This window comes from Neofelis nebulosa, chromosome 1, assembly GCF_028018385.1.
Source record: "Neofelis nebulosa isolate mNeoNeb1 chromosome 1, mNeoNeb1.pri, whole genome shotgun sequence".
NCBI classification, from domain to species: Eukaryota; Metazoa; Chordata; class Mammalia; order Carnivora; family Felidae; genus Neofelis; species Neofelis nebulosa.
Window position 1 is genome coordinate 97,106,729 of NC_080782.1, and position 26,022 is coordinate 97,132,750.

At 39.1% G+C, this 26,022-nt stretch overlaps 1 protein-coding gene across 2 annotated transcripts in view; it reads left to right on the forward strand.

Annotated features, from left to right (window-relative positions):
- Positions 1-13,676, forward strand: part of DMGDH (dimethylglycine dehydrogenase) — a 68,807-nt gene extending 55,131 nt beyond the window's left edge. For both annotated transcript variants that reach the window (XM_058728802.1, XM_058728813.1), the window contains exons 15-16: positions 7,685-7,819; positions 13,034-13,676. In XM_058728802.1, coding sequence (XP_058584785.1) covers positions 7,685-7,819; positions 13,034-13,249 — 351 coding nt within the window. In that variant the 3' untranslated portion in view covers positions 13,250-13,676. The remainder of the gene's footprint in view (positions 1-7,684; positions 7,820-13,033) is intronic.
- The last annotated feature ends 12,346 nt before the right edge of the window (positions 13,677-26,022 follow it).

Consider the following 26,022-nt stretch of genomic DNA (forward strand, 5'->3'; position numbering starts at 1 on the left):
TAAATGTTAGTTTGTTCCATCTTAGTGAAGTGAATATAAAAGTATCTAGGGAAAAACAGCTGTAGAGAAAAGCCTTTCCATTTTTTTAAAGACCCCAGCAAGAAAGATCTTGTGTCCCTATTGAGGACTCATTTATTCATGTGTTTCTTGTTGTATTTAATAATTATTTACTTTTCATTTAGGCTCGAGTGCTAAATGTGAAATACCAGATGAGTAATTGTTCTTCGCTTGAGTCTAAAGATGAAAACTATCATGAAAAGTCTATATCGTGATTAGTAGTAACGCAGTGAAACATAAAAGTACATCTGCCAAAGTCACAGGTCTGTTGCATTCCATGGCTGTCCTTTCGATTATTGGACTCCAAAACTGAAAAGTAAATATTGGGGGCACCTAGGTGTCTCAGTTGCCTAAGTGGCCGACTCTTGATTTTGGGTCAGGTCATGATCTATGGTTTGTGGAATCGAGCCCTGCATTGGGCTCTGTACTGACAGTGTAGAACCTGCTTGGGATTCTCTCTCTTCTGCTCTCTCTCTTTGCCCCCCCCCCCAACTTGAGTGCGTTTTTTTCTCTCTCTCTCTCTCAAAATAAATAAACTTAAAAAAATAGAAACGTAAATATTCTTGTTAAAATGGAATCTAGTAAAAGTCCTAACATAAATGTAATGGGGGCTATTTCAGTTTTGAAAAATTTAGTTTGGTTTGAATGCTAACTGTAACCTAATTCTTGGCCTGGCTTAATATTACAAATAATATTTTAAATATTTTCTCTAGGTTTCTGTTTATCCCCAGCTTTCTTTTAGTTAAGAGAGTTGCTTTTCTAGTTATAGTAAATACTTTTTTTGAGAAAGAATACTTAACTGATTAGTACTTTTGTTGAGAAAATGCTAGATGAGGGGGGCCTGGGTGGTTCAGTCAGTTGAGCATCGGACTCTTGATTTCAGCTCAGGTCATGATCCCAGGGTGGTGTGTGTGGGAGAGAGCCCCACGTCGAACTCTGCCCTGACAGCTCAGAGCCTGCTTGGGGTTCTGTCTCTCTCTTTCCATCTGTCTCTCCCCAGCTCACTCACGTGTGCGTGCTCTCTGTCTCAAAAAAAAAAGAAAGAAAGAAAAAGAAAAGAAAATGCTACTTTGTTTTACGTTGCCAAGGGCAAAGAATGAAAACTGTGTAGGTAGGAGCCAATAATAACAGATATAAGTTTCTAAACTAATAACCTAACATTTTGCTAATAAAGAGATAGTGAAATTGTAGTCATTATAAACATACACGGAATGTTACCAAGCTCTGCATAGTGGAAAAAGAGTCAAGGGTTGAGAAGCTTGGGTTCAAGGTTTGGTACATTCATCACCCCAGGAAAGACCCTTATGCTTTCTGTCTGCTTAAAAACTGTGATTCTAATGATGAGAAGGTGAAAGGAATGATAGTCTACTCTGTCTTGATGGGGTGGTGGGTCAGCTGATTCATCCCCTAGATGAATGCACCCGTATACAGTTTTATCAGTTGGACTGTGAGACAAGCATAGATGTACCTGATATTCACCACCTGATGGAAGAAAGTTAAGATTTACATAAACGGTCAGTTAGTAATGGCCACATGCCCTGAGAGGGAGTCCTATCGGGACTGTGTTTAAATGATGGTCCCTGAGCCCCATTTAAAATAAGAAACATTTCTAGAAAGTACTGGGGGACAAGTGGCAGAAATCTGTCACCTGGATTTCCATCTCTACTCGGCCACTTACATTGACAGTTGACTGTTCTCTCTGCAACCCTCTCCATCGCTGTCAAAGCAAGAACATGATTTTCCCACTAGTGCTGCCCCTGGTTTCTAAGGGGAGCTTTCTTGGGACCCAGGATGTTACCCCAATTATTGTATTTAGTCTTTGGAGACTTTAGATATGTAGGTTTCAAGGATTTGGGACAGTTAAATGAAAACGATGACTTCCTTGAATTTTCTACCCTGACTCTCCATATCAGAGCCTTCTTAGCACTGCTTGTGTTAAATTCAGATTTAGCTACATCTCGGCCAACTGTGCATTCACCTAAGAATCACAACCAAAACTATACTGGTTTATTTTATTTCATTTCCATATGCTTTGAGGTAATGCAAGTGCTTTTAGTAGAGCTAATAAGATGAGTAATTTTATTTCACTTAAAATCTTAATGTTATCATCTTTGTGGATGTTATATTTAGTATATATTACAAATAGCTATTCTAATTGCTTTTACCCTTTCGTAAAATTAGTAGATTAAGAAACATAAACGAAGACTCTTTTTGAGCTATATTCTCAGTGCCCCCAGAAATTTGTGTTTCTCAAAGATATTAACAGCTGTTTATATAATTAAGTTGGCAGTGATTCACTAAATATATTTTGTTCTCAGGTCATCCTGATAGCACCAATTTTAATCATAGCATTTATCTTCAGACATATTTTCTTCTCTCATGTATAAAATCTACAATCTTGGAAGAAAAGCCAAGTAAAGGAGAATGAAATGCCACTGCCCTATTTTAAATCTTTCTGCGTCAGGCACAAGGTTAGCTTGGGAAAAGAGAATTGTCTCCAGGGAGAGGTGTTACCTTTTATCTGTGTTTTAACTGTGTGTGCCTTACTTTTAATTAGGTTTTTGTTGTTGTTAGACTATTTTCTTTTTTTTTTTAATTTTTAAAAAATGTTTGCTTGCTTGCTTGCTTATTTATTTATTTATTTATTTATTTATTTATTTATTTATTTTTAGAAAAAGAGCATGTGCTCATGGGGGAGAGGCAGAGAGAGAGAGGGAGAGAGAGAATCCCAAGCAGGCTCTGTTGCTGTCAGTACAGAGCCTGACGTGGGCTCCATCCCACAAACTGTGAGGTCATGACCTAAGCGGAAATCAAGAGCTGGATGCTTAACTGACTGAGCCACCCAGACGCCTCATCGTTACAGTATTTTCATTCATATCTGAGGACAGTATTGCTGACCAGATCAGTTCCTGATGTAAGGATATACAGATACAGATGTCAGATTTCATTAATAGTAACCTTGAGAGTGTTTTCAAATCCTCCTTGGTAGTTCAAAAATACTGTGTAGTGAACATCCTTCAAAACAGGTTCAGAGTACCCAGAAATAATTTAAAAGAAACATTCTTTAGAGGATTTACATATCCTAGACCTTCCAATGATAGGCTCTAGGTATAGTCACTTTAAAAAATACATGGAGGGGCGCCTGGGTGGCTCAGTCAGTTAAGCGTCAGACTTCGGCTCAGGTCACGATCTCGCGGTCCGTGAGTTCGAGCCCCGCATTGGGCTCTGGGCTGATGGCTCAGAGCCTGGAGCCTGCTTCCGATTCTGTGTCTCCCTCTCTCTCTGCCCCTCCCCCGTTCATGCTCTGTCTCTGTCTCAAAAATAAATAAAATGTTAAAAAAAAAATTAAAATAAATAAATAAAAATAAAAAATACATGGATAAAATCTAAAAGTGAAGTCTTGTGTGGCCATGTAACTGAGCCTCAGGAAAGACCCTTAACTTTGTTGGGCCTTTCTCTCTCATAAACGGGGGATAAAATTCTTTATCTCATAGGATGTCATGAGGATTAAATGAGGTCATTCAGCATAGTTTCTGGCACATAGCAAGTGCCTAATAAATTGTAAATAGTATTGAATATTTATTTTCACTGAATTTATTTTTCTCTTTTAAAGAAAGTTTTCTGAGGCCCCTTCCCCGCTTTTCCTATTTCTTGTGATGAGCTGATACCTTATGTTCCCTCTTAGACTTTGGTTAAATTGTGATTTTGGCAAAGGTGGAGTTAGGCCCCTTCTAGCACACCTTTTTCCTCCCACCCCTCAGCACATGCCTCAGGAGCTCTTGTCTAGCATCACAAAGGAACCCTTTTTTAAATTTTTATGGTTTAACAAAAATTTTTTTTCTACATTTATTTATTTTTTGAGAGACATAGAGACACAGAGCACAAGTTGGGGAGGGGCAGAGAGAGAAGGAGACACAGAATCTGAAGCAGGCTCCAGGCTCTGAGCTGTCAGCACAGAGCCCAACGTGGGGCTTGAACTCACAAACCGTGAGATCATGACCTGAGCCGAAGTCGGACGCCCAACTGACTGAGCCACCCAGGTGCCCCATGGGACCCTTTTTTTATAATGTGAAAAAATTTATATTTATATTTAGGCAGCTGGACACAGTATAGATGATCCCAATTTTGTTTGCAACATCCAAAACATCATCGTCAGGAGCCAGTCGAACATATGCCTTCTTCTCTCCATCAGCCCTGATCAAGGTGTTGATCTTGGCCATGTCAGTGTCATAGAGCTTCTTCACAGCCTGTTTGATCTGGTGCTTATTGGCCTTGAATCCACAATGAACACAAGTGTGTTGTTGCCTTCTGTTTTCTTCATGGCTGACTTGGTATAAGGCGGAACTTGAGTGCATCATGGTCAAGCTTGTTTGTCCTGGGGGGACCCACTTCTGAAAGCTTTGGTCATGGCCATCTTTCACCACAGCCACTCCAAAGGTGTAGCAGATACTGGCTTAAGTAGTTCAGGACTGGGCATGTTGTGATGTGGAGAGAAGGAATGACATCTCCTCAGGGACCTCCTAGAAACTACAAGAACATATCTATTTATCTCTGTATGCCTTCTGCCTGACACAGTGTCTGAACACAGCAGGGGGATAGCAACAGTTGAGTAAATAATTGAAGGAAAATTCTCTTAATATGGATGCAGGAAGACCCAAAACCTTCAAGATCTAAATGAATCTCTAATGGGAAAGATCCAGATTCCATTATAGGAAAGTATGACCTCATGGCACTCCACAAATCATACAAAATAGCCCATTTGCCTCTCAGTGTTGTTGTAAAATGCTTCTCTACACAAAGTGTGAGACTTTTTTTCCCCATTTTATATTGATTGCTATATAGACAAGAACTCTAAATAGCACCCCTTGTTGGGGCACCAGGGTGGCTCAGTCAGTTAAATGTCTGACTCTTGGTTTTGGCTCAGGTCATGATCTCATGGTTCATGGGTTTGAGCCCTACATCGGGCTCTGTGCTGACAGCATGGAGCCGGCTTTGGAGTCTCTCTCTCCCTTTCTCTGCCCCTCCCCAACTCATTGTCTTTCTTTCTCTTTAAACAAACAAACAAACAAACAAACAAACAAACAAACTTTAAAAAATAAAAGTAAGAGAGGCACCTCAGTGGCTCAGTTGTTTAAGCGTCCTACTTGGGCTCAGGTCATGATCTCATAGCTCGTGCGTTCAAGCCCCATGTTAGGCTTGCTTTGGCTTATGTTTCTCCCTCTCTTTTTCTGCCCCTCCCCTGCTCACCCTCTGGCTCTCTTTCTCTTTAAAAAATAAACATTAAAAAAAGTAAATGCAAATAAAAATAGGAAAAATTAAAAGCACCCTTGTCACTATTTTTCCATGATAGCAAGTTGTCTTTGAAAACGATCGTAAAAATTTGTTGAAGTTTTTTCTCTATTTAGATAGACATGTTTTAAGTATAATGAACTATGGTTTTTGTTACCGGACAGAACCAATTCTGAATTCAGCACCCCTGAGTGGCTGCTTGCCACTCAAAAATCAATAATGGAGAGACAGGGATGGTGGGAAAGGAAAAGTTGCTTTATTCAGGAAGCTGGGAACCTGGGAAGACAGTGAACCGAAGTCCCAAAGACCACCTTCCCTGTCTTGGCAAAAGCAGAGGGTCTTAGAGGGGAAGGCGAGGGACATGGACGGGGGTGAGTGGGCTCCCTGCAGTGGAAGTGGGTGCCCAGGTGGTTAGTTGTGTGTGAACATGACCTCAAATAGATGTGCTAGCATGAGCAGTGGCTTTTTGCAAATGTGGTTAGTCCTTCTCTTCCGGGAAAGTCTGGTTCTTCACTCCTAAAGGCCTATGGTCTGCAGATCTCAAGGGAAGCAGATTAGTTTGGCTACAGACTACGGGACTTAAATCAGCAAGCATGGGGTGCATAAACTTGAAGCCACTTAACCCTTTAAGATGGATTGGAGGGCTGTTACAGTTTGTTATTACTTGTTACCAGGAATTTCTCTTACATATGAATTCAAATGAATCAGGCTTTTTCTGTGGGTTGGTGGTTTTGTTTTTTCCCCACCAGTCTGGACTTAAATAACATCGGGTCCAGCTGTCTTTGAATTTTTATCTGGCTTCATAATAAAGCTTTATAGTTGGTTCTCACCATCTGGATCACACTGGGGAAGGTAATCGGACTTTCATTTTGCAATTATTTTAACCTTGGCCAGTGGAAACTGACAATGGAAACTTTCAGTTTCCTGTGAAGGTCAGCAATTTAAACTTGCAATATCTATAGAAAGCATACTTCATTGTGGGCTTAGCCTAGAAGATCTGAACCAGTAAAGGAGTAAACTGGGGGGGTGGTCATCAGGCAGAGGGTATGTGAGAACCCCTCCCACTGTTTCACTGAGCAGTTAAGGGGATTCAGTGCACCCAATCCTAAATGTTTTGTGTGCAGAAAGAGCTGTGTAAATCCTAAATGTTGATGGCGGAGGACATTTTTGGCATGAGATATTATTTCCTTTCTTCTTTGGCCAATGAGGAAATTAAAATTGTTTGCTTTCTTCTTTCAGAGAATGGTTAGTCTGTATATGGGAACTCTTTTGAGAATTTCCCCTCTCACATTATAATCTCTAATTAAATCTCCTTCATAGAGATGTGATTTGTGTATCACAGATACCCCCTTCCCCTGGTAAGATAAGAGATGATTTGGGGCTCCCTCAAGTAGAAACCTTAATCCACACCCCTCCTGGGTCAGCTTTCCCTCCTTCCACTGACACTGCTCTTGGCCTCTGGCTAGCTTTTCAGTCTTATCTAGTATCCCTGGCATTCTGGGTAGGTAGAATTGTGCCTCCTTTATTAGCTAAGTGTCTCCACTGAAGAGTCATCACTAACCTGTTTGTTGTGAGGTGTGTGAATGGACTGGAGGTTATCCCTATAGCCATGTCACTGTCACTTGCGTTGCATTAGGAATAACTCTGAGTGTGACCAGGGGAACATATTAGGAATAGGAATGTCGTCTGTCATGTGTTGCATCGAAGGAGGAAAAACAAGTTTGAAAAGCATTGTGTTAGACTTTTGATCAAAGAGCTTATTCTCTATCTACTTTTATAACCCACACAGGGGTAAGCATGTCTCACACATAGTATGGGCTCAATACATTCCTGAATGAACCGAGTACAACTCAACAGTTGGTAAATTTCTTGAATCATTATTCTGAGAAAGAAAGAAATGTGCAGCGTTTTGGGGTTGTTCTGACATCACACATCAAAAACATGAATTTCCTTCTTGTAAGTGTCCTACTGTAGGTGGAAATTGAGTAGTGCTTTGCTCACCACCAGCCAGTACTGCTGTCCAGAACCATTGGATACAAGGGTCGCTTTCATAATCCACCATTGCAATATCATGCCTTATGTTTTTCTGCCTAGGTGGTTCTGGTAAAATTGTTATCACAAGTTATTACCCTTCAGTCTAACCTATCTGAAGGAAAAGCTGGCTGATACTGTCATTTGAGGACTAAGAAATATTTGTCTAGACGTTTGATCCAATCTGTATTTTTATTTGATGTGTAATTGGCGAGAAAATCACAAAGACAAATTTAAATGCTTGCATCTCTAACCTTGTCACAGTGTCTGAGCATTCATTCATCATCATTATCTTGGATTCCTGCAGCCAGCAGACTTCATAGGAAAGCAAGCACTGAAACAGATTAAAGCCAAGGGGCTGAAACGGAGACTGGTCTGCCTCACCTTGGCAACGGACGATGTTGATCCGGAGGGAAATGAAAGCATCTGGTATGATGGCAAGGTGAGTGCTGAGGACCTTGTGGCTAGGGGCCACTGCAGCTTTTCTGTACCAGAAACTCTCCTTGTCTCTATTTCCTTTTAGGATTTTGTTTTTTGGTTTTTGTTTGCTATTTACCTATCTTTTGGTTGGGTCATACACTTTGATTTCTGAGCTGTCATTCAAGAAGCAGAAATCATTTAACTGAAAGGAAAATGAAATGCTACTCATTTAAAAAAACATAAAATTCTCTATGCTTTGATTAAAGAAAATAAAACCAAGGGCTTAAAATTCAATGGGCAATGAGGAAGGTACGAGTTAGAGGGTAAAATGATCTACGTGCTCACTCCACATCCATATCTGTGAATGCAAGACATGAATTTTGTAAAGAATTTGGCATGATGGTTTAGCTTCTAAGACATCTTTGAGAAAGAGGTAATTCTAACCTGAGCACATCAGAAGAAAAAAAAATCCAAATGAAAATATCCATGACAACAGCGAGTAGAGCCTTGGAAAGTAAAGCAAGCGGTAGAAACCATTTAGTTCTTCAGAAAGAGTAAATGTGCCTTCTTCCCATTTGGGCATGTTAGGTTTTATTCTATCAGCATCCAGTAAAACCAGATAACTCACCGATTGAACTTCATTTCTTTGACTTTTTACAACTATTTGTAAAACCCAGTTTGGTTTAAGATTTTGCTGTTTCTGGCCGGTGTTAGCAGGCAGATGTGGGACTCTGCTTAGACCACGGGGTAAGCACAGGGCCTTCAGAGCTCATCCAAACAGCTGCTCCATATTGAACAAGATCTGCTTGGTTGGTCCATACCCAAAGATTCAGAGATTTGGTGCCTGGGTTTTTTCTCAAGCACTGCAGCCTACTTGATACTTGTTTCCATTTTCTTCTTCTCTTCAGTGACAAAAAGAGCCCTGGAAGTGAGGAGAGCCATTGGCATAAAATCTCAGCCTTTGGGATCAATTGGCTCTCAGCCAATGGCCATTTGGACTGAGGCATGGGTTCATTTGATGTAGAACTAACATCTGCAGAGTTTCTACTATGTGCTGGATATTTTTTGTGTACTACTCTAATTTTATAACACCCCTCCTAGATGGGTATGATTATCTCAATTTAGAGTTTAGACTTTGGGGTTCAGATCCCAACTAACTTGCTTGAGGTTGCATAGTGACTGATAGAGCTGATTTCTGATCTGTGTATAGGCAGACTTTGAATTGCTTACCCTTTCTCCTAAGCCATGCTGAGTAGGCCAATTTGCTCTTGTCTCTGTCTCTGCTGTCCCACAGTATTCTCTTCAGCACTTAACCATAGACCCACAGTTCTTGTACATCCCAAAGTAGGTGGATGTTATTAGACACAATGAAGCCAAAGATTTTTTTTTTTTTTCAGATTTCAAGTTCTTTCTTAAGAACCTCTTCACCTTTAATTGTTCTAAGGTTGTTTACCTGTTTGAACCATTCTTACCTCACTGTCTCCCCCCTTCTTTTGGTTCTAAATCTCTGGTTCAGATTTTTTTTTTTTTAAGTTTATTTATTTTGAGAGAGCAGGGAGAGGGGCAGAGAGGGAGGGAGAGAGAGAATCCCAAGCAGGCTCTGTGTTGTTAGTGCAGAGCCCCACACGGAGCTCAATCACACAAACCAAGAGACCATGAACTGAGTTGAAATCAAGAGTCAGATGCTTAACCTATTGAGCCACTCAGGTGCCCTGAGACCTCATTTCTTAATAAGCATTTCCTCCAACTTCACATTCACCTGCAACTTTCAACTGATACACACCTCTGCCATTAACTAGCTGCTTGACCTGATCTTAGCCTCTCTGGACTTCCATTTTCTCATCCTAGAAAATGAGCCGTGTCAAGTTTCCCCCACCCCATCTTCTGTTTTTCCTGTTCTCACTCTATTTTCATCCAGCTTTCTAATATGGTCCACGCCCACCCTTGCGCTGGCTTTCCGTTTTGGCCGTAGGTTGCAGATTATGCCATCGTGTTCTGTATGCAACCCCAAACCAACCCTGATAAACATGGTGTGAGTCTTGACACGCAAATTCAAGTTAAAAAGCCTGGAAACATGTACCTTAAACTTACACAACATTACACGCCATCCATATCTCAAAGCTGGGAATGGCGGACCTGGAAACCCCAGTTCCTTTTTGAATTTTACTTCCTTTGCTGTTTCTGTGCACTGAGTTTACATCCTATATTCTTCATCTTTCTTCCCATATGCCATCTGCTTACAGAGCTGTTAATCCAGTTGTAGTTGGCTTTATAAATCAAATATCCCTTGAATTTCCTGATATCCACTTGTCTGCTCTTTTTTGCTCAGTAGGGTGATCGTCTCATCCTGCAGATGAATCTCCTGGATCCTCTTTATACTCTGGAATGAGATGACATACTTTTTGTTCTTGCTTCCTGACTTTGTTGAGACTTGTACTGCCTTTGGTATTTGGTATTCTATTCTTGCAAATATTTTCTAGGCAGTGGGGATGCGGCAGTGCATAAAACAGACAAGCATCTCTGCCTCCATGGGTCTTACGTCCCAGGGGAGAGAGAGTAGACAACGAACATACTAAATGAAATAAAATGGCACATCTGAGAGTGATGAGTGCCCTGGGGAAAAGTAAAGTCCAATTGAGAGATGGGCAGTGATGGAAGGAGAGATCAGGATTTTAAATAAGATTTAATTTTTGAAAAAGAGTGGGCATGCAAAGGGCTTCTGTTATAAAAGCAGCTTTGCTGGGAAGTTTTAAAGATGTGTGGTAGAAATGAAGTTTGGAGAGTTGAGAAAGCTGTCTTTTTTTTATTATTTATAACCAAAAACACACAGAGACAGCCAAAGAAACACCATGTATCATCCAACTTAAATTATGTTCTCTCTTTCAAAGGCCATCTACCATGTTACCTCCCCTAAGCCAGAGGTGCCTTTAATTCTCACAAAGGGAGGAATGAGACAAGGCTGAACACAAATGAGGATTGCTTATATTGGTAAAAGGAGAGCCTGTGATTAACAAAGAATATGAAAATCTACTAGGCAGAAGGTCGGCACAGGTTGTTCTTGTGATTCACTGAACAAAGAGAAGAAATAGATTTAATTGAATCTGGAATATTTTAAGGTAGAAGGATATAAAACTGTTGCTAGGGAAAACCTTTCCTTAGAGATTTCGTAATGAGATAAAAGGAAAGGCCAGACTTGGGAAATACTCGGGTTACTCGGCATTGAATTAGAGAGAAATGAAAGGGGAAATGAAAGTAATCTAGCAGAAAGCAATGCATTCAATAAATATTTTTAAAAAATAGCACTCTTGCAATAAATACACTATTTCTTTACGTTACTCATGCAGGCATAATTGCGAGATGAATCACTGCTGGGATTTTAAGAGATGGGAAGGCCTGGGGAATCTCTGAAGAGGGATGGTGGGGTTTTGACCCATTGAGTTAGGGGCTTTGGCCAAGAGACTTGGTCTGACCTCTTCTTATATTCTTAAAATGCCCAAGCAAATCAGGTCACCTCTCCAGGGCTCCAAACACAAACCTCAGGCTTACAGACTAGGAAGTGAAGCCAAGATTACCAAGAAAGTCTTTCAAGGAGCTGTGATTAAAACTCCAACCTTCCTGACCCAAAGCCCTGCCTTACATTACTTAACTATGATCTAAAAGAGAAAAACCATTTTAAAGCATATGTGTTCTCTCAGCAATACCTTGGCAGTTAATAACCTGCCAGAGAAACAGCTTTTACTAATGAATGCTTTCATGTTTGTTTGTTTTTTAATCAACCAGTTCTCCCCATAATAAGCTCAGAAATGATACGGAGAGGTTTCTGATTTGGGGATTCAGTGAGATAATTACAAACTGGGACCACAGAGCTAGGAGTCTGTACTTACTGTCGTAAATGTGTCAGCATCTCAAAGACTAGAAATGCTATAACAAGACTGTTGATTGTAGTGGACTCTTTGCTGAGGCAGCTGAAAGGTCACTGGCCGATTCATGTCCATGAATATTTTTCAGCACCAGCTACAGGCAGCCCACTGTGTGAAACAGGGAGGCTGTAAGGATTAGTGCAACGCTGTGTAGCCAGGAGAAGCCATTTTGAGTAGGGCTATTTATCATATTTTGCTTTTGTTGTCTTCCTTTTACATTTTTTCAAATGTGGTGTTTTAACCTGATGTTGTTGTATTGCTTTTTTTTTTTTTTTTTTTGCATTCTACTGTTTCTCTTTCATCTTTTCCTTCAGATCTAGTTTCCACTCATTTTCTTATCTTTGTAACAAGCCTGATGAGATTTTTTTTTTTTTTGCTGCATAAAGGCTTTGTTTTCATCTCCTAGGTTTTGTTTGTTTGCTCAGTGCTTTTCTCTGGTTTACCATCCCAGTTTATTCCATTTCATCCTCCCTAATTTTGATTGCTCATGCCTAATTCCATGTCTCCACTCATCCTGCAAAGTTTCGTCCCCCTTATATACCTACTAATTCCACCCACCTTCAAAATGTAGAACAAATCCTGGCTTAATTATGTTGACTTTCTTGGCTTCCTGGTTATATTTTCCTGCATCTCTGTGTTAATTTCTCAGCTAGGCTAGAAGCTCGTGAGGGTAGGAACCAGACCTCAGTCATTTTCTAGAATGCCCAGCAAAATGTTTTGTATCTGGTAGATCTAGAGAGGGCAAAGTTGACATTAATTTAAGGGCCTCACCATCTCCAGGAATCGCTAAATGCTATATATTCATAGAGAAAGTTCGCTTCACATTGACTACTGATGTATCAATAGTTTATTTCACCACTATTTTGGCAGGCCGTATCCTAAACCACAAGAGGAACACTTGAGTAAATTTACATTTGGATTATTAGGAATTTTCCCTTGTATCTATTATTGCCATGCTGGTTGGAAGATAATGCTTTTCAAATTTAAAGCAAAAATATTTGAGTCTTCCTCCCATCAGATCTCTTGCCACCAAACCGAGCAAAATAGTGCCAGCTACTCAAAAACACCAGGTGTTCTTACCTAAAAGTGAGAAGTGTGAGAGTACTGTTGATGATGTATTTTGAGAATTATTTTTCATAATTTGTAAGCCTAAATTCACTTATAAGAATATTTTCTGCCCGCTGTTAGCCCCATAAACAGTATTCCCTAAAACTTTCAGATTGTAAGGCAAACCTATTTTTTCAGAGTTCAGTCTGGAGAGGAGGAGCACACGGCTGTGGCCAAGCTGCTGAGGATGGCTGGGTCTTGTTTTTCAGGTGGTTGGCAACACGACGTCTGGAAGCTACAGTTACAGCGTCCAGAAGAGTCTGGCGTTTGCCTATGTGCCTGTTGAGCTAAGTAAAGTAGGACAACAGGTGGAAGTTGAACTGTTAGGCACAAATTATCCAGCAACCGTCATACAGGAACCCTTGGTATTGACAGAACCAGCCAGAAACCGGCTTCGGAAGAAAAATGGAACGGACAAAATTTGAAAAAGACCCTCAGCAGGCAATTGAATTATGTTTGCTCTATGACTACCAAAAATCATAAGTGAGTTTTGGGGGGGAATACAAGAAATCAATAATTCATGGGTTTATTCAAATGAATAATTTGAATAATTCATTCAAAATCATCAAAATCTAGATTTCTCATCTTAATAAAATAACAATTCTTTTCTAAACAAGGAAGAAAAATGGATTAGTGATGTACTTTGTTCTTTCAAATGAAGGTATTTGAAATGAATGTTTTTATTACCCTATATTGTTTATGAAATTCAGCAAAACATTTAGGTGTTTGCGAATATACAATCACTATTATAACCGAATTAGAGGAAATTATATAATTGTAAGAGCATATGCATATGGTTCTTCTTACCTGACAACAAACTAATTGTTCTACATAAAAACAAATGCAATACTATTCATTGATGTGTTTCATTAGGAAACAGTAGTTGAATAAGGGATAGTTTTAATTTTTATAACGTATTACAATGAAAACAGTAAAATTTAATATTGATACATAAATTGTTATTCAACTCTCTGAAACACTTATTTTCCTAATGCATTCCCTGAAAGCAGTATTATGGGACGTCATTATTGTCCTTCCAAAGGTTGTTTTAAAAGAGTAGTTGCAAAAAGAACAGGCTTCCAAAGGAAGCATTGCTTGAAGACCTTCTGAAATGAAGCTGAAACATAGATTGTGCCAGTAAAAACACAGTTTGAATACTGAACACCTCTCTTTGGGAAAGAATTAATGCAAGTTGACATCACATGTGCCGTTCTGAATATCATTTCACGAAGCATCTGACAAAGCAGGTCAAACAAGAGCTAAAGAGATGACAGGATGGCCCTTAGCACTATGTACAGCAAGAAAAAAATCCATTTAGACATAATTCCCTCATAAATTTTTTGAAATTAAATTCAGTGGACTGAACAAATCAACCTTTTTTTTTTTGTAAAAGCTAACTTATCACTTAAAATTTGTTACACACACATTTGTTAAACATTTATTGAGCTTTTCCTGGGTATTAAAGTTGGATGTGAGACGTAAAATTCTGTAATTAGAACAGATTATTAAATAATTTCTTAACTTGTAAGTGTTGCAAAGATGCCAAGCGTACATACATTTAAAATGTTTCATGAAAGCAATCATATATTAGAATTCCAGCAGACTATTAATTTCCCTTCCATGTATCTTTATTTTATATGAGAAAAGCGGGAAATTTTCTTGGTAACGAAATTTGATAATCTTTTATTTTTTTTTTTATTTTTTTATTTTTTAATTTTTTTTCAACGTTTTTAATTTATTTTTGGGACAGAGAGAGAGCATGAACAGGGGAGGTGCAGAGAGAGGGAGACACAGAATCGGAAACAGGCTCCAGGCTCCGAGCCATCAGCCCAGAGCCTGACGCGGGGCTCAAACTCACGGACCGCGAGATCGTGACCTGGCTGAAGTCGGACGCTTAACCGACTGCGCCACCCAGGCGCCCCTGAAATTTGATAATCTTGATAACTTCCTAATTATCAAGAATATTATCTTGGTGCAGTCACTACGGAAAACAGTATGGAGGTTCCTCAAGAAAGTAAAAATAGAACTACCGTACCCTATAATTTCACTTCTATGCAGAATCTAAGAAACCAAATGAGCAAACATTACAAAACTCAGATACAGAGAACAAATTGGGGGTTGCCACAGTGAAGAGGTGTTGGTGGGGGGCAAAATGGATGAAGGGGGTCAAGAGGTACAAACTTCGAGCTATAAATAAGCCTTGGGGATGTAATGGAGATCATGGTGAATAGTGTTAATATAGCATGGCATATCTTAAAGTGGCTCAGAGACTACCTCTTAAGAGTTCTTATCACAAGAAAAAAGGTAACTTTGTGATGATGTGATGGATGGTAGCTCAACTGGTGGGGATATTTCACAGTGTATATAAATATCGAATCATTATTTGCACACCTGAAACTAATTGTATGAACCAATTATTCCTCAATTTAAAAAAACCCTCCAGATCCACTCTCTCAGTTTGGATATTAGGTGCTGGCTAAACCCTTTACCTGGGAGATTCCACTTCTCATTCTCTGTCTGTAGCCCTGTAACCATTAAGGTACTTATTTACCACCTCTGAATTTCTTCTCTGCAAAATAGGCAATTCCAGGAGTTTTTTAATGCATTAATTAATGATGAAAGCACAACATTGAATTCATGTCCTATTAATATAACACTAAAGCAGATCAATAAAAAGCATAGAAAATTTAGATGAATATTAAATGTTTAAAGAAATCCTGCCCAGGAGCACTTGGGTGGCTCAATCATTTAAGCATCTGACTTAAGCGCAGGTCATGATCTCATGATTCATGGGTTTGAGCCCCACTTCGGGCTCTTTGCTGTGCTGTGCGTCTGAGCCTGGAGTTTGCTTTGGATTCTGTGTATCCCTCTCTGTCTGCCCATCCCCTGCTCGTGCCCTGTCTCTCTCTCTCTCTCTCTCTCTCTCTCTCTCAAAAATAAATAAACATTGGGGCGCCTGATGCTCTGTTGGTTAAGCATCCGATTTTGGCTCAGGTCATGATCTCACAGTTTGTTGAGGTCGAACCCTGCATCAGGCTCTATGCTGACAGCTCAGAGCCTGGATCCTGCTTTGTATTCTGTGTCTCCCTCTCTCTGTCCCTCCCCTGCTCATGCTCTGTCTCTTTCTCTCAAAAATTAATAAAAGCATAAAAAGAAAATAAAAAATAAACATTAAAAAAGAAAAGAAATCCTCATGGTATAAAAGAAATGTATTTCCTGATTTCCTTAAGAAGTTGTGCTCTTTCTTTTGTGGTATGTTGGGTGCTATTAAGTCACCCTGGCACTCCTACACCAACCCTGCCAGTGGGCCTGGCCTAGGTGCCAGGTTTGGCATCAGCCAATGCACAGGCTGATGTGTTAATGACCAATTAACACAATGTTGCCATGAAAAGATGGACCAAATTAACCAGACTTCATCCCATGGGAGTTTCAAGTGTGAAACATCCAAATAAAATGATTAGGACTGAAAGCTGAAGCTGAAAAGATGAAGAAAAGAAGATGAAAGAGAAGCCTTGGGGTAACCAGAGCTCCTGAGAAGAGGAGTGGCCCTGAGAGAAAGACCAGATTCTGAAGCTTTCAGTTCCCAATGGCCGGCCCATCAGCCAGTTGGTAGGTGAACACCTTGACTCAAAAGAGCCACACTAAAACCACCAGCTGCTGGAGACGGGACCATATACTGAGAGAGGCCTCAGAGGAATTGTTCCGGGATTGGTGTCAGCCATGAAGAGCAAACAACTAGCATGCTTCAAAGTACGCTACTGATGTGTAGAAGTCCGTGTCTACAGCTTAGGAAAGAATGTTCAAGAATGAGATGGCGAATGATGGGCGCTTTCTTCCCTTGAGCCAGGAAAGCTTCTTAGAACTGCAAAGACACTTTCTAGTCAACACATTATCAAAACATTTATGGACGTTGTTATGTTGCTAGTGTTCACATCTAACTAATCTATGTCTCACTCCTTTTCTATTGATGGGAAAGGTGACAGATACACCCATTTTTAAGTATGCCGTATGGCACATTAAATAGCAAACAGATTTTGGAACGTTACTAAGAGGACTTTATGCGTGTTTGAATTGAACAAAAAGATTGACATTATTAGGAAACAAAGCACCTGCGAGAGGAAGAAAGTTTCATTTATACAAATAGCATCCTTTAGCCAAAGTCTCATAAAAACAACCCTAAATCAAACTCTTCTTCTGATGAACCGTCATGTAAAAATAAAAATTATCTTGCTTTTGCTTATCTGTTTGGCGTTAACGAATCTCCAGAGTACTTCAGTAGTTTATAGAAGCTATTTTAGGAATTATAAAGGGGTAACACATTACTTAATTACATATTCTCTAGGTATAGATTTTGCAAGTGTTAGCATGCCCTGGAGCATAGGAGTGGTTACTCCTGGGCACCGGGGTGGCTCAGTCAGTTAAGCGTCTGACTTCAGCTCAGGTCATGATCTCATGGTCTGCGAGTTCAAGCCCCACATCAGGCTCTGTGCCCACAGCTGAGAGCCTGGAGACTGCTTCGGATTCTGTGTCTCCCTCTCTCTCTGCCCCTCCCCCCACTTGCACTCTGTCTCTCCCTCTCTCAAAAATAAAAACATTTAAAAAATTAAAAAAAAAAAAAAGGAGGGGTTACTCCTACACATGTTCACTGAGTACTTTCGCCAGGCCAGGCACTGGGAAAGCAGTGAACAGACATGGTCCCTGCCTTCGTGGAGTTTATAGACCAGAGAGGTCAAGCATTTAACTAACAAAACCAGGTGTATATTTACTTACATACTGAGGTATCATGAAAGCCAAGTGAGAGAACATTTTGAGGAGAGGAGGGCAAACGGTGTCCAAAGATACCAGATGTCACATAAAATTAAGGGCCAAAAAGTGCCCATAAGGTTAAGCAATAGAACATGGTTGGTGCCATTGGCCTGAGCTATTTCAGGGGACTGGTGAGGGCAAATGGCTGACTGTATTGAAAAAGGACAAGGAAGGGAGCACCTGGTTGGCTCAGTTAGAAGAGCAAGTGACTCTTAATCTCGGGGTTGTGAGTTTGAGCTCCATGTTGGGTATAGAGATTACTGAAATAAACAAACAAACAAACAAAAAACCGGGGCACCTGGGTGGTTCAGTCGATTGAGCATCTTGATTTCGGCTCAGGTCATGATCCCAGGGTCATGGTATTGAGCCCCGCATCAGGCTCCATGCTGAGCGTGGATCGTGCTTTAGATTCTCTCTCTCTACCCACCCCTCATCCCTCTCCCAAGTGCTCTCTCTCTCTCTAAAAAAAAAAAAAAAAAAAAAGAGAGAGAAAGAGAGAAAGAAAGAAGAAAGAAGTGAAAGAGAGAGAAAGAAAGAAAAAAAGAAAAAGAAAGAAAAGAAAGAGAAAAAGAAAACCAAAAAGGACTAGGAAGTAAGGAGTTGGAGATATGGAACACAGACTCTTATTATCTAGGAGCAGTTTCCTACTCAGGTACAGAAGGTATCAGTTTGGGAGCTTTCAGCTGCAAGTAAGAAAATAGCCCATGAACAGCAGTTTAAACAATCGTTTTAATAAATTGCATAGTGAGAAGGTTTTTTTTGCACAGTAAGAAGATGAGAGGCAGGCTCAATGACACCATTAGATATCTCAGTTCTCTTTATTTCATTATGTCAAATCCTCTTCCCCCTAAAAATACTGTTTTAGGCTAAATCATTTGTTGTTGCAGTTATTGGTGTTTTGATCATCTATCTACTTCAAATCGGTGCAATTTTATTACTTATCTTTTTAAACATTGTGTTCCACGTGGAAATTAATTTAGAGAAGCTTCAGTTACACCACTGGCCCTTACCACTAACAGACTTAGCTGTGTGTGTTCATTCCAAGAGTAAGTTCTTTACTGCTGAAATCATTCAAGCTTACTTCATGCACAGGTTGGGTCTTCATTCCCTGTGGACCTGGTTATCCCACGCTGAAACAGTTGAGTGCTTGTAAATACAAAGCAGCAGAAGTTGAGTGTTTTCAATTCTGTTATTCCATGTGATCACTGAGGGTTTCCATTGATGTTTATTATGAAACAGAGGGCAAATTGTGAGGCACAATATCGTGTTCAATGAGTGCAGATTTTAGTTCACACATGAAATACTTTAGTGGTTTTGAATACTATCTTTAAAATTCAGATTTCTCTTTTTAAACTGTTAATCGTTAAAGTTAAAGACAGAACTAACAAAATACAGGGGAGCCTGGGGGGCTCAGTCCATTACGTGTCCAACTTCAGCTCAGGTCGTGATCTTGCAGTCTGTGAGTTTGAGCCCTGAATTGGACTTTGCGCTGACAGCTCAGAGCCTGGAGCCTGCTTCAGCTTCTGTGTCTCCCTCTTTCTCTGCCCCTCTCCTGCTCGTGCTCCGTCCTCTCTATCTCTCAAAAATAAATAAACATTAAAAAAACTAAAAAAAAAAAGAAAATATAATCATCAGTGGCATAGTTTATTAGTTACCTATGTTGTGACTTCTCAGTAACTTATTAGTTACTGGACAAATTATTTACATAAAATATTATTGTGTCAGACTCTAATCAAAGCAGCAATACATAAAAGTTGTGGATAAGGTAATTAACCATGCAGTAACAAAATCTCAGGAAATGGTCATTTATTCAGAATAAACAATCCAATTTCAAAGAACGTCAGGAGAAACAACAAAAGGTATTGGTCATACATTGCTGGAAGAAATCAACCAAGCAGTATTTGAGTGCCTTGATCTTTTTCACCAATGATTGGGCTCTTGTTTTAAAGCTGCAGATCAAATAATGTCAAACTTTATTATCGTTCATCTGTTTGCTCTGATTTTAGCAGAAGAAGAAAAACCATGTATAATACTTATATATATAATAGAATAGAAATATAATAATATATAATATATATAAAAGAAATGTGTGATGAATTTTCTGAAGATATTTTAGTAGAAAATGTATAATATACATAATAGAAATGTATGACGAATTTTCTGCTGAAAATATTTTAGTAGAAAATTTTCAATTGCAGGGATATTTGAAAACCAGTATAGTTGTCCCCAAAGAAACAGAGATAGTCCTGCCATTTCTGGAGTTTGCTGTGAAAGGGGATTTTTATGAATTTCTGTCAAACTTATTACGTTAAAGTCTTTTCCCAATTATTTGTACATCTGTTGCTCATGTAAAACAAATGTTTGAAATTTAAAACCTTAAAATATGTCCTTCAATCAACTATGTGCAGAGTTAACTGGACAAATCTGGTTATACTGTCGATTAAACATTAATATATGGAGAAGATTAATTTCAGTGAAGTCACTGCAAAGTGTAAGGCTTAAAAACAGAAAAGGCTGGGGCGCCTGGGTGGCGCAGTCGGTTAAGCGTCCGACTTCAGCCAGGTCACGATCTCGCGGTCCGTGAGTTCGAGCCCCGTGAGTTCGAGCCCCGCGTCAGGCTCTGGGCTGATGGCTCGGAGCCTGGAGCCTGTTTCCGATTCTGTGTCTCCCTCTCTCTCTGCCCCTCCCCCGTTCATGCTCTGTCTCTCTCTGTCCCAAAAATAAATAAAAAACGTTGAAAAAAAATTTAAAAAAAAAAAAAACAAAAAAAACCAAAAAAAACAGAAAAGGTGACTTTATTATTCACAGATAGCAACCAGTTTATTATAACAGACCAATATGTTGGTATAAATACTTTCTTTTTTCAGGGGCATCTGGGTGGCTCAGTCGGTTAAGCATTTGACCCTTCACTTCAGCTCATGTCGTGATCTCACAGTTCGGTTCTTGAGTTTGGGCCCCTCACCCGGCTCTGTGCTGACAGCGCAGAGCTTGCTTGGCATTCTGTCTCTCTCTCTCTCTCTGCCCCTCCCCTGCTGGCTCTCTTTCTCTCAAAATAAATAAAACTAAACTTGAAAAAAATACTTCCCATGGGGGCACCTGGGTGGCTCAGTTGGTTGAGCATCCAACTTTGGTTCAGGCCATGATCTCATGGCTCGTGAGTTTGAGCTCCGTGTTGGATTCTGTGCTGACAGCTCAGAGCCTGGAGCCTACTTCACACTCTGTGTGTGTCTCTCTCTCTCTGCCCCTACCCCGCTCGTTGCTCTTTTTCTCTGTCTCTCAAAAATAAATAAACATTAAAAAAGGAAGAAAAAAACAACTTTCCTTTTCCAAAAATACATTAATATAATTTAAAAATATTAACTCCTTGCTTTACTATAATATTTACTTAACTTCTATTTTTCCTATTACTTTTATTGGCATGATGCAAAGTTTAATAGAAAATTCTCACTCTGCGTTTCTTTTCTGGTTAGTTTTTGTCTTATTTCATGATTATTACTAAAAAATAATTGTGTCACATAAAAAGAGGCAGGGTTTTAAAATTTTTATTATTATTATTTTAAAATTTTTTAATGTTTATTTTTGAGAGAGAGTGCAAGCAGGAGAGGGTCAGAGAAAAAGACACAGAATTCAAAGCAGGGTCCAGGCTCTGGGGTGTCAGCACAGAGCCCAACGCGGGGCTCGAACTCACAAACTGTGAGATCATGACCTGAGCCAAAGTTGGACGCCTAACCGGTTGAGCCACCCAGGCGCCCCTTTTATTATTTTTTTAATGTTTATTTACTTTTGAGAGAGAGAGAGAGAGTGAGTAAGGGAGATGCCAGAGAGAGAGGGAGAGGGCTGCCAGTGCAGAGCCCCACACATGGCTTGAACTCATGAAACTGCACGGTCATGACCTGAGCCCAAACTAAGAGTCAGACGCTCAATCAACTGAGCCACCCAGGTGCCCCAGAAAAACTTTTAATATTTAAATTGTATTTATGTATGTATAGACTATCTCTGGAAGGGTAACACTAATATTCCTGGAGAGGGATTGAAACCTACTTCTCACTATATGCCCTTTGAATTTAACGTATTAAAAATGATACGTGTTTCACTTAAAAAAGTAATATAGGCCTATAAATTAGTTACATTTTCTAATCTAGTAAGAGTAGGTTCTTATTTTTTTGTTGCTGTTGTTACACAACATGACTTTTTAATTTTTGAAGTGTTCACATTGGTTTGAAGTATTTAAGCATGGTTAGAAAGTACTGATTTAGAACTACTTAATAAATTGATATGCAGTGTTCAGTACACAAAAAGTGAATGCAATTCACTTGTTGGAAACAGTAAATATTGTGCAAACATTAAGTCCCAGGCTGTATGAAACGTAGAGGAAAGGAGGGGCGCCTGGGTGGCGCAGTCGGTTGAGCGTCCGACTTCGGCCAGGTCACGATCTCGCGGTCCGTGAGTTCGAGCCCCGCGTCGGGCTCTGAGCTGATGGCTCAGAGCCTGGAGCCTGTTTCCGATTCTGTGTCTCCCTCTCTCTCTGCCCCTCCCCCGTTCATGCTCTGTCTCTCTCTGTCCCAAAAATAAATAAAAAACGTTGAAAAAGAAAAAAAAAAAAAAAAAAAAAAAAGAAACGTAGAGGAAAGGAAAGAAGAAATGAGATAAAATGCAATACCAACATCCTGTGTAGTGGTTACATGGGTGTTCACTTTGTGAGAATTCATTGACTATATACACTTCAGTGTGCTGTCTTAGTATTTTTTTTTTAAAGATTTAAAAAAAAAATAATCTCTACACCCAACGTGGGGCTCCAACACACAACCCCAAAGTCAAAAGTTGCATGCTTTACTGACTGAACCAGCCAGGCACCCCATAGTGTTATGCACAAAAAAATGCTATGCCAAAATCTTTTTTTAGGAGTGGCACTATTTTCCACTGTCTACTTTCATCTAGTTGGTTTCGAGGAGATAAGAGGTGATAAGCAATGGTAAAGATGAAGGAGTCAAGAGAGTTTCAGTGTGAGTTGGCTATAGCTGTTCTTATCTAGACTATCAATTTCAGAAATCTGGATCCATATATATACATATATTATTATATATATATATAAAAATATATAAAAAATATATAAAATATATATAAAATATATATAAAAATATATAAAATATATATATATATAAAATATATATAAAATATATATTAAAAAATATATATATATATATAAAATTATACTAGACCTAAGAGAAATCTTTCTTCTTTTTAAAATCTGACCCTTTTTCTTTCAATACATGTACATATATTAACACACCAAACAAAACCAACAATGAACTGAGGAGACTTCTTATACGCAATTAGCTTCCTACATACTTGATGATTCTTATTACAGTGATAGTAGTTAGCACTGATAATAGTTAATATAACTTATAAATGTAAGTACTGGTGACTAGAAGAAGGGTGAAGACATATTAAAAACAGTCATCTGCTGGGTGCCTGGGTGGTTCAGTCGGTTGGGCATCTGACTTCGGCTCAGGTCATGATCTCCTGGTTCGTGGGTTTGGCCCCGTGTTGGGCTCTGTGCTGACATCTTGGAGCCTGGAGCCTGCTTTGGATTCTGTGTCTCCCTCTCTCTCTGCCCCTAACCCACTTACACTCTGTCTCTCTGTCTCTCTCAAAAATAAATAAAAAATTTTAAAAATTAAAAAAAAAAAGAAAAAACAGTCATCTTTAAGTCTGGTATATGACCTTACAGGCCTTCAAGAAGACCATCTCCCCCTCAATTAGCTATGGTAGAAACAAAGTCATTCTAGATCATTTTCCAAAACTAAATGTATTGCAAACATTATTTTTTATTTGAGACACACACACAGGGAGAGAGAGAGAGAGAGAGAGAGCGCACATGAGTGGGGGAGAGGGACAGAAGGAGGGAGAGAGAGAGAGAGAGAGAGAGAGAGAGAGAGAGAGAAAGAGAGAAAGAATCCTAAGCAGGCTCCATGCCTATGGCCCTGGGATCATGACCTGAGCCAAAAGCAAGAGTCAGGCACTCAAATGACTGAGCCACCCAGGCACCCCAAAGAGCTGACATCTAAAATAACAAAGTTTGGATTTTCTTTCTGTTGTTCAAGTCTATCTCCTTCTGGACTATGTGGGGCATAAGGGGGCGTTGAGTAATACCAACCACGGCTTACCACATTTAGTTAGTGAATTTCAGGTTTTCTATCTGAAGAAAGACTTCTTGGCGTTCTTATCTCTACCTCAACCGTTACACATTTAGAGATAAAGTGTTTAGAAATGTTTAACCTTTGTATACAATGTTTATCATATTCAAAGATACTAAAATGAAACAGGTTGAAAGAAGGATCAAAACACAGGTATCCTGACTTCTCAGCATACCTTGTAGCCAGTTAGTACCATGCCAAGAACCTGGGGTCTGTAAACTGGAGAAATCAAGAGGCACGGCAAGAGCTTCTGTGTGACTTTCTTACTTCATGACCTTGGAGCTTTACAAACATGTTCACTGGGGAATATTTGTGCTTAGCACTCTGTTCACAAAATGGATGTTACTTTTTTGTTTAAATGTAAATTATGTTATTACCATTAATAATATTATTAGAAATAGATAATATATGTATAGAGTTAAAAATTTATAAGGCATAAAGGATATGTGGTGAAAAGTTAGTATTTCTCCTTTCCTGCAACCTGTGTACCCAAGGACAATCAAAATTATTATTTCTTCTGTTTCCTTGAGATACTCCATCAATGCATAAGCATCTCTCTCTCAATATATGAAAATACATGAATTTAGATACATATGCACATCTATACATATATTTTTAAATGAAGGTGTACAAAGCATAATGTTTTTTTGCCTTTTAAAAATTAATGATATATCTTAGAGATTATTCCATATCATCCTTTTGAATGACTCCTTGGTATCCCATAATTAATTTGACCAAGCCTTCTTATTTGCCTTTTTCTAATAAAAGTAAACTTAAAATCACTATCTTCATGCATATGATATTTCTCACATTGGGTGTATCTGAAGGATAAATCCCTATAACTGGAATTGCTGAATTAAAGTGTCTGTGCATTTTGAGAGATATGCAAGTAGATATTGTTCTCTTAGAGGTTATGCCAAATTTCACTTCTGTGATGAATGCATTAGAGGGTTTGTTTCTTTTCTTTTTTTTTAAATTTTTTTTTAACGTTTTTTATTTTTGAGACAGAGAGAGACAGAGCATGAACGGGGGAGGGGCAGAGAGAGAGGGAGACACAGAATCGGAAGCAGGCTCTAGGCTCTGAGCCATCAGCCCAGAGCCCGATGCGGGGCTCGAACTCACAGACTGCGAGATCCTGACCTGAGCTGAAGTCAGAAGCTCAACAGACTGAGCCACCCAGGCGCCCCGAGGGTTTGTTTCTTTATACCACACCCAAAGCAGTGAGTTACCACTAGTACCAGTGCCTTATTATTGAAGTTCCAATTTGTATTTTTCCTCTTGAGCGAGGTTGAACATCTATTCATTTATTTAATGACCGCTTGTATTTCCTTTTCTGTAAGCTATTGTTATGTTTCTATATTTTGCCCATTTAAAAACTGTTGGTCTTTTTCTTATTGACTTGAGGAGTTAAGAGATTTAACTATGGGTTACATAGGTTTTGTGTGGGTTGGAATGCAAACCAGGTATTATGTATACTATCTTTTCTATGTAAAAAACATAGCCCAAGTTCCAAGTTCTCCACCTACCCCCAAATTAACTTTTATACCCATTGCTGAGTTGGGAGCTGCCTTTATTTCAGTCCTAATTTTTGCATCTTCTAACTGATTGGAATGGCTTTTATCAATATGATTATGTACTGGAAACACTCTTAAAAATCAATAATTAAACTCACACAAACAAATAATTCAGTATTCGGCAGAATATAAATTACCATGCAGTAACCTTCATGTCCACAAATAATAACCAGTTAAAGGAGATAATGCTACAGAAAGCCCCATTTCAATAGCAACAGAGAAGATAAAATACTTAGGAATAAATTTAACAAGCAAAGCACAAAACTGGTATGAGGACAATTTTTAAAACTTCTACAAGACACAAAAATAGACTTAATAAATGGAAGATAACCTTTGCTTTTAGATATGGCAACTTAATATTATAAATATTTCAGTTGTTCCTAATTTAATTTATAAATTTAATGCACTTCCAATAAAAATACCAACAAATTAAAAACATTTAAAAAATATTTATTTATTTTTGAGGGAGAGAGAGAGACAGAGCGCAAGTGGGGGAGGAGCAGAGAGAGAGGGAGACAAAGAATCCGAAGCAAGCCCCAGGCTCTGAGCTGTCAGCACAGAACCCGACACAGGGCTCAGAGTCATGAATCACAAGATCATGATCTGAGCCGAAGTCAGATG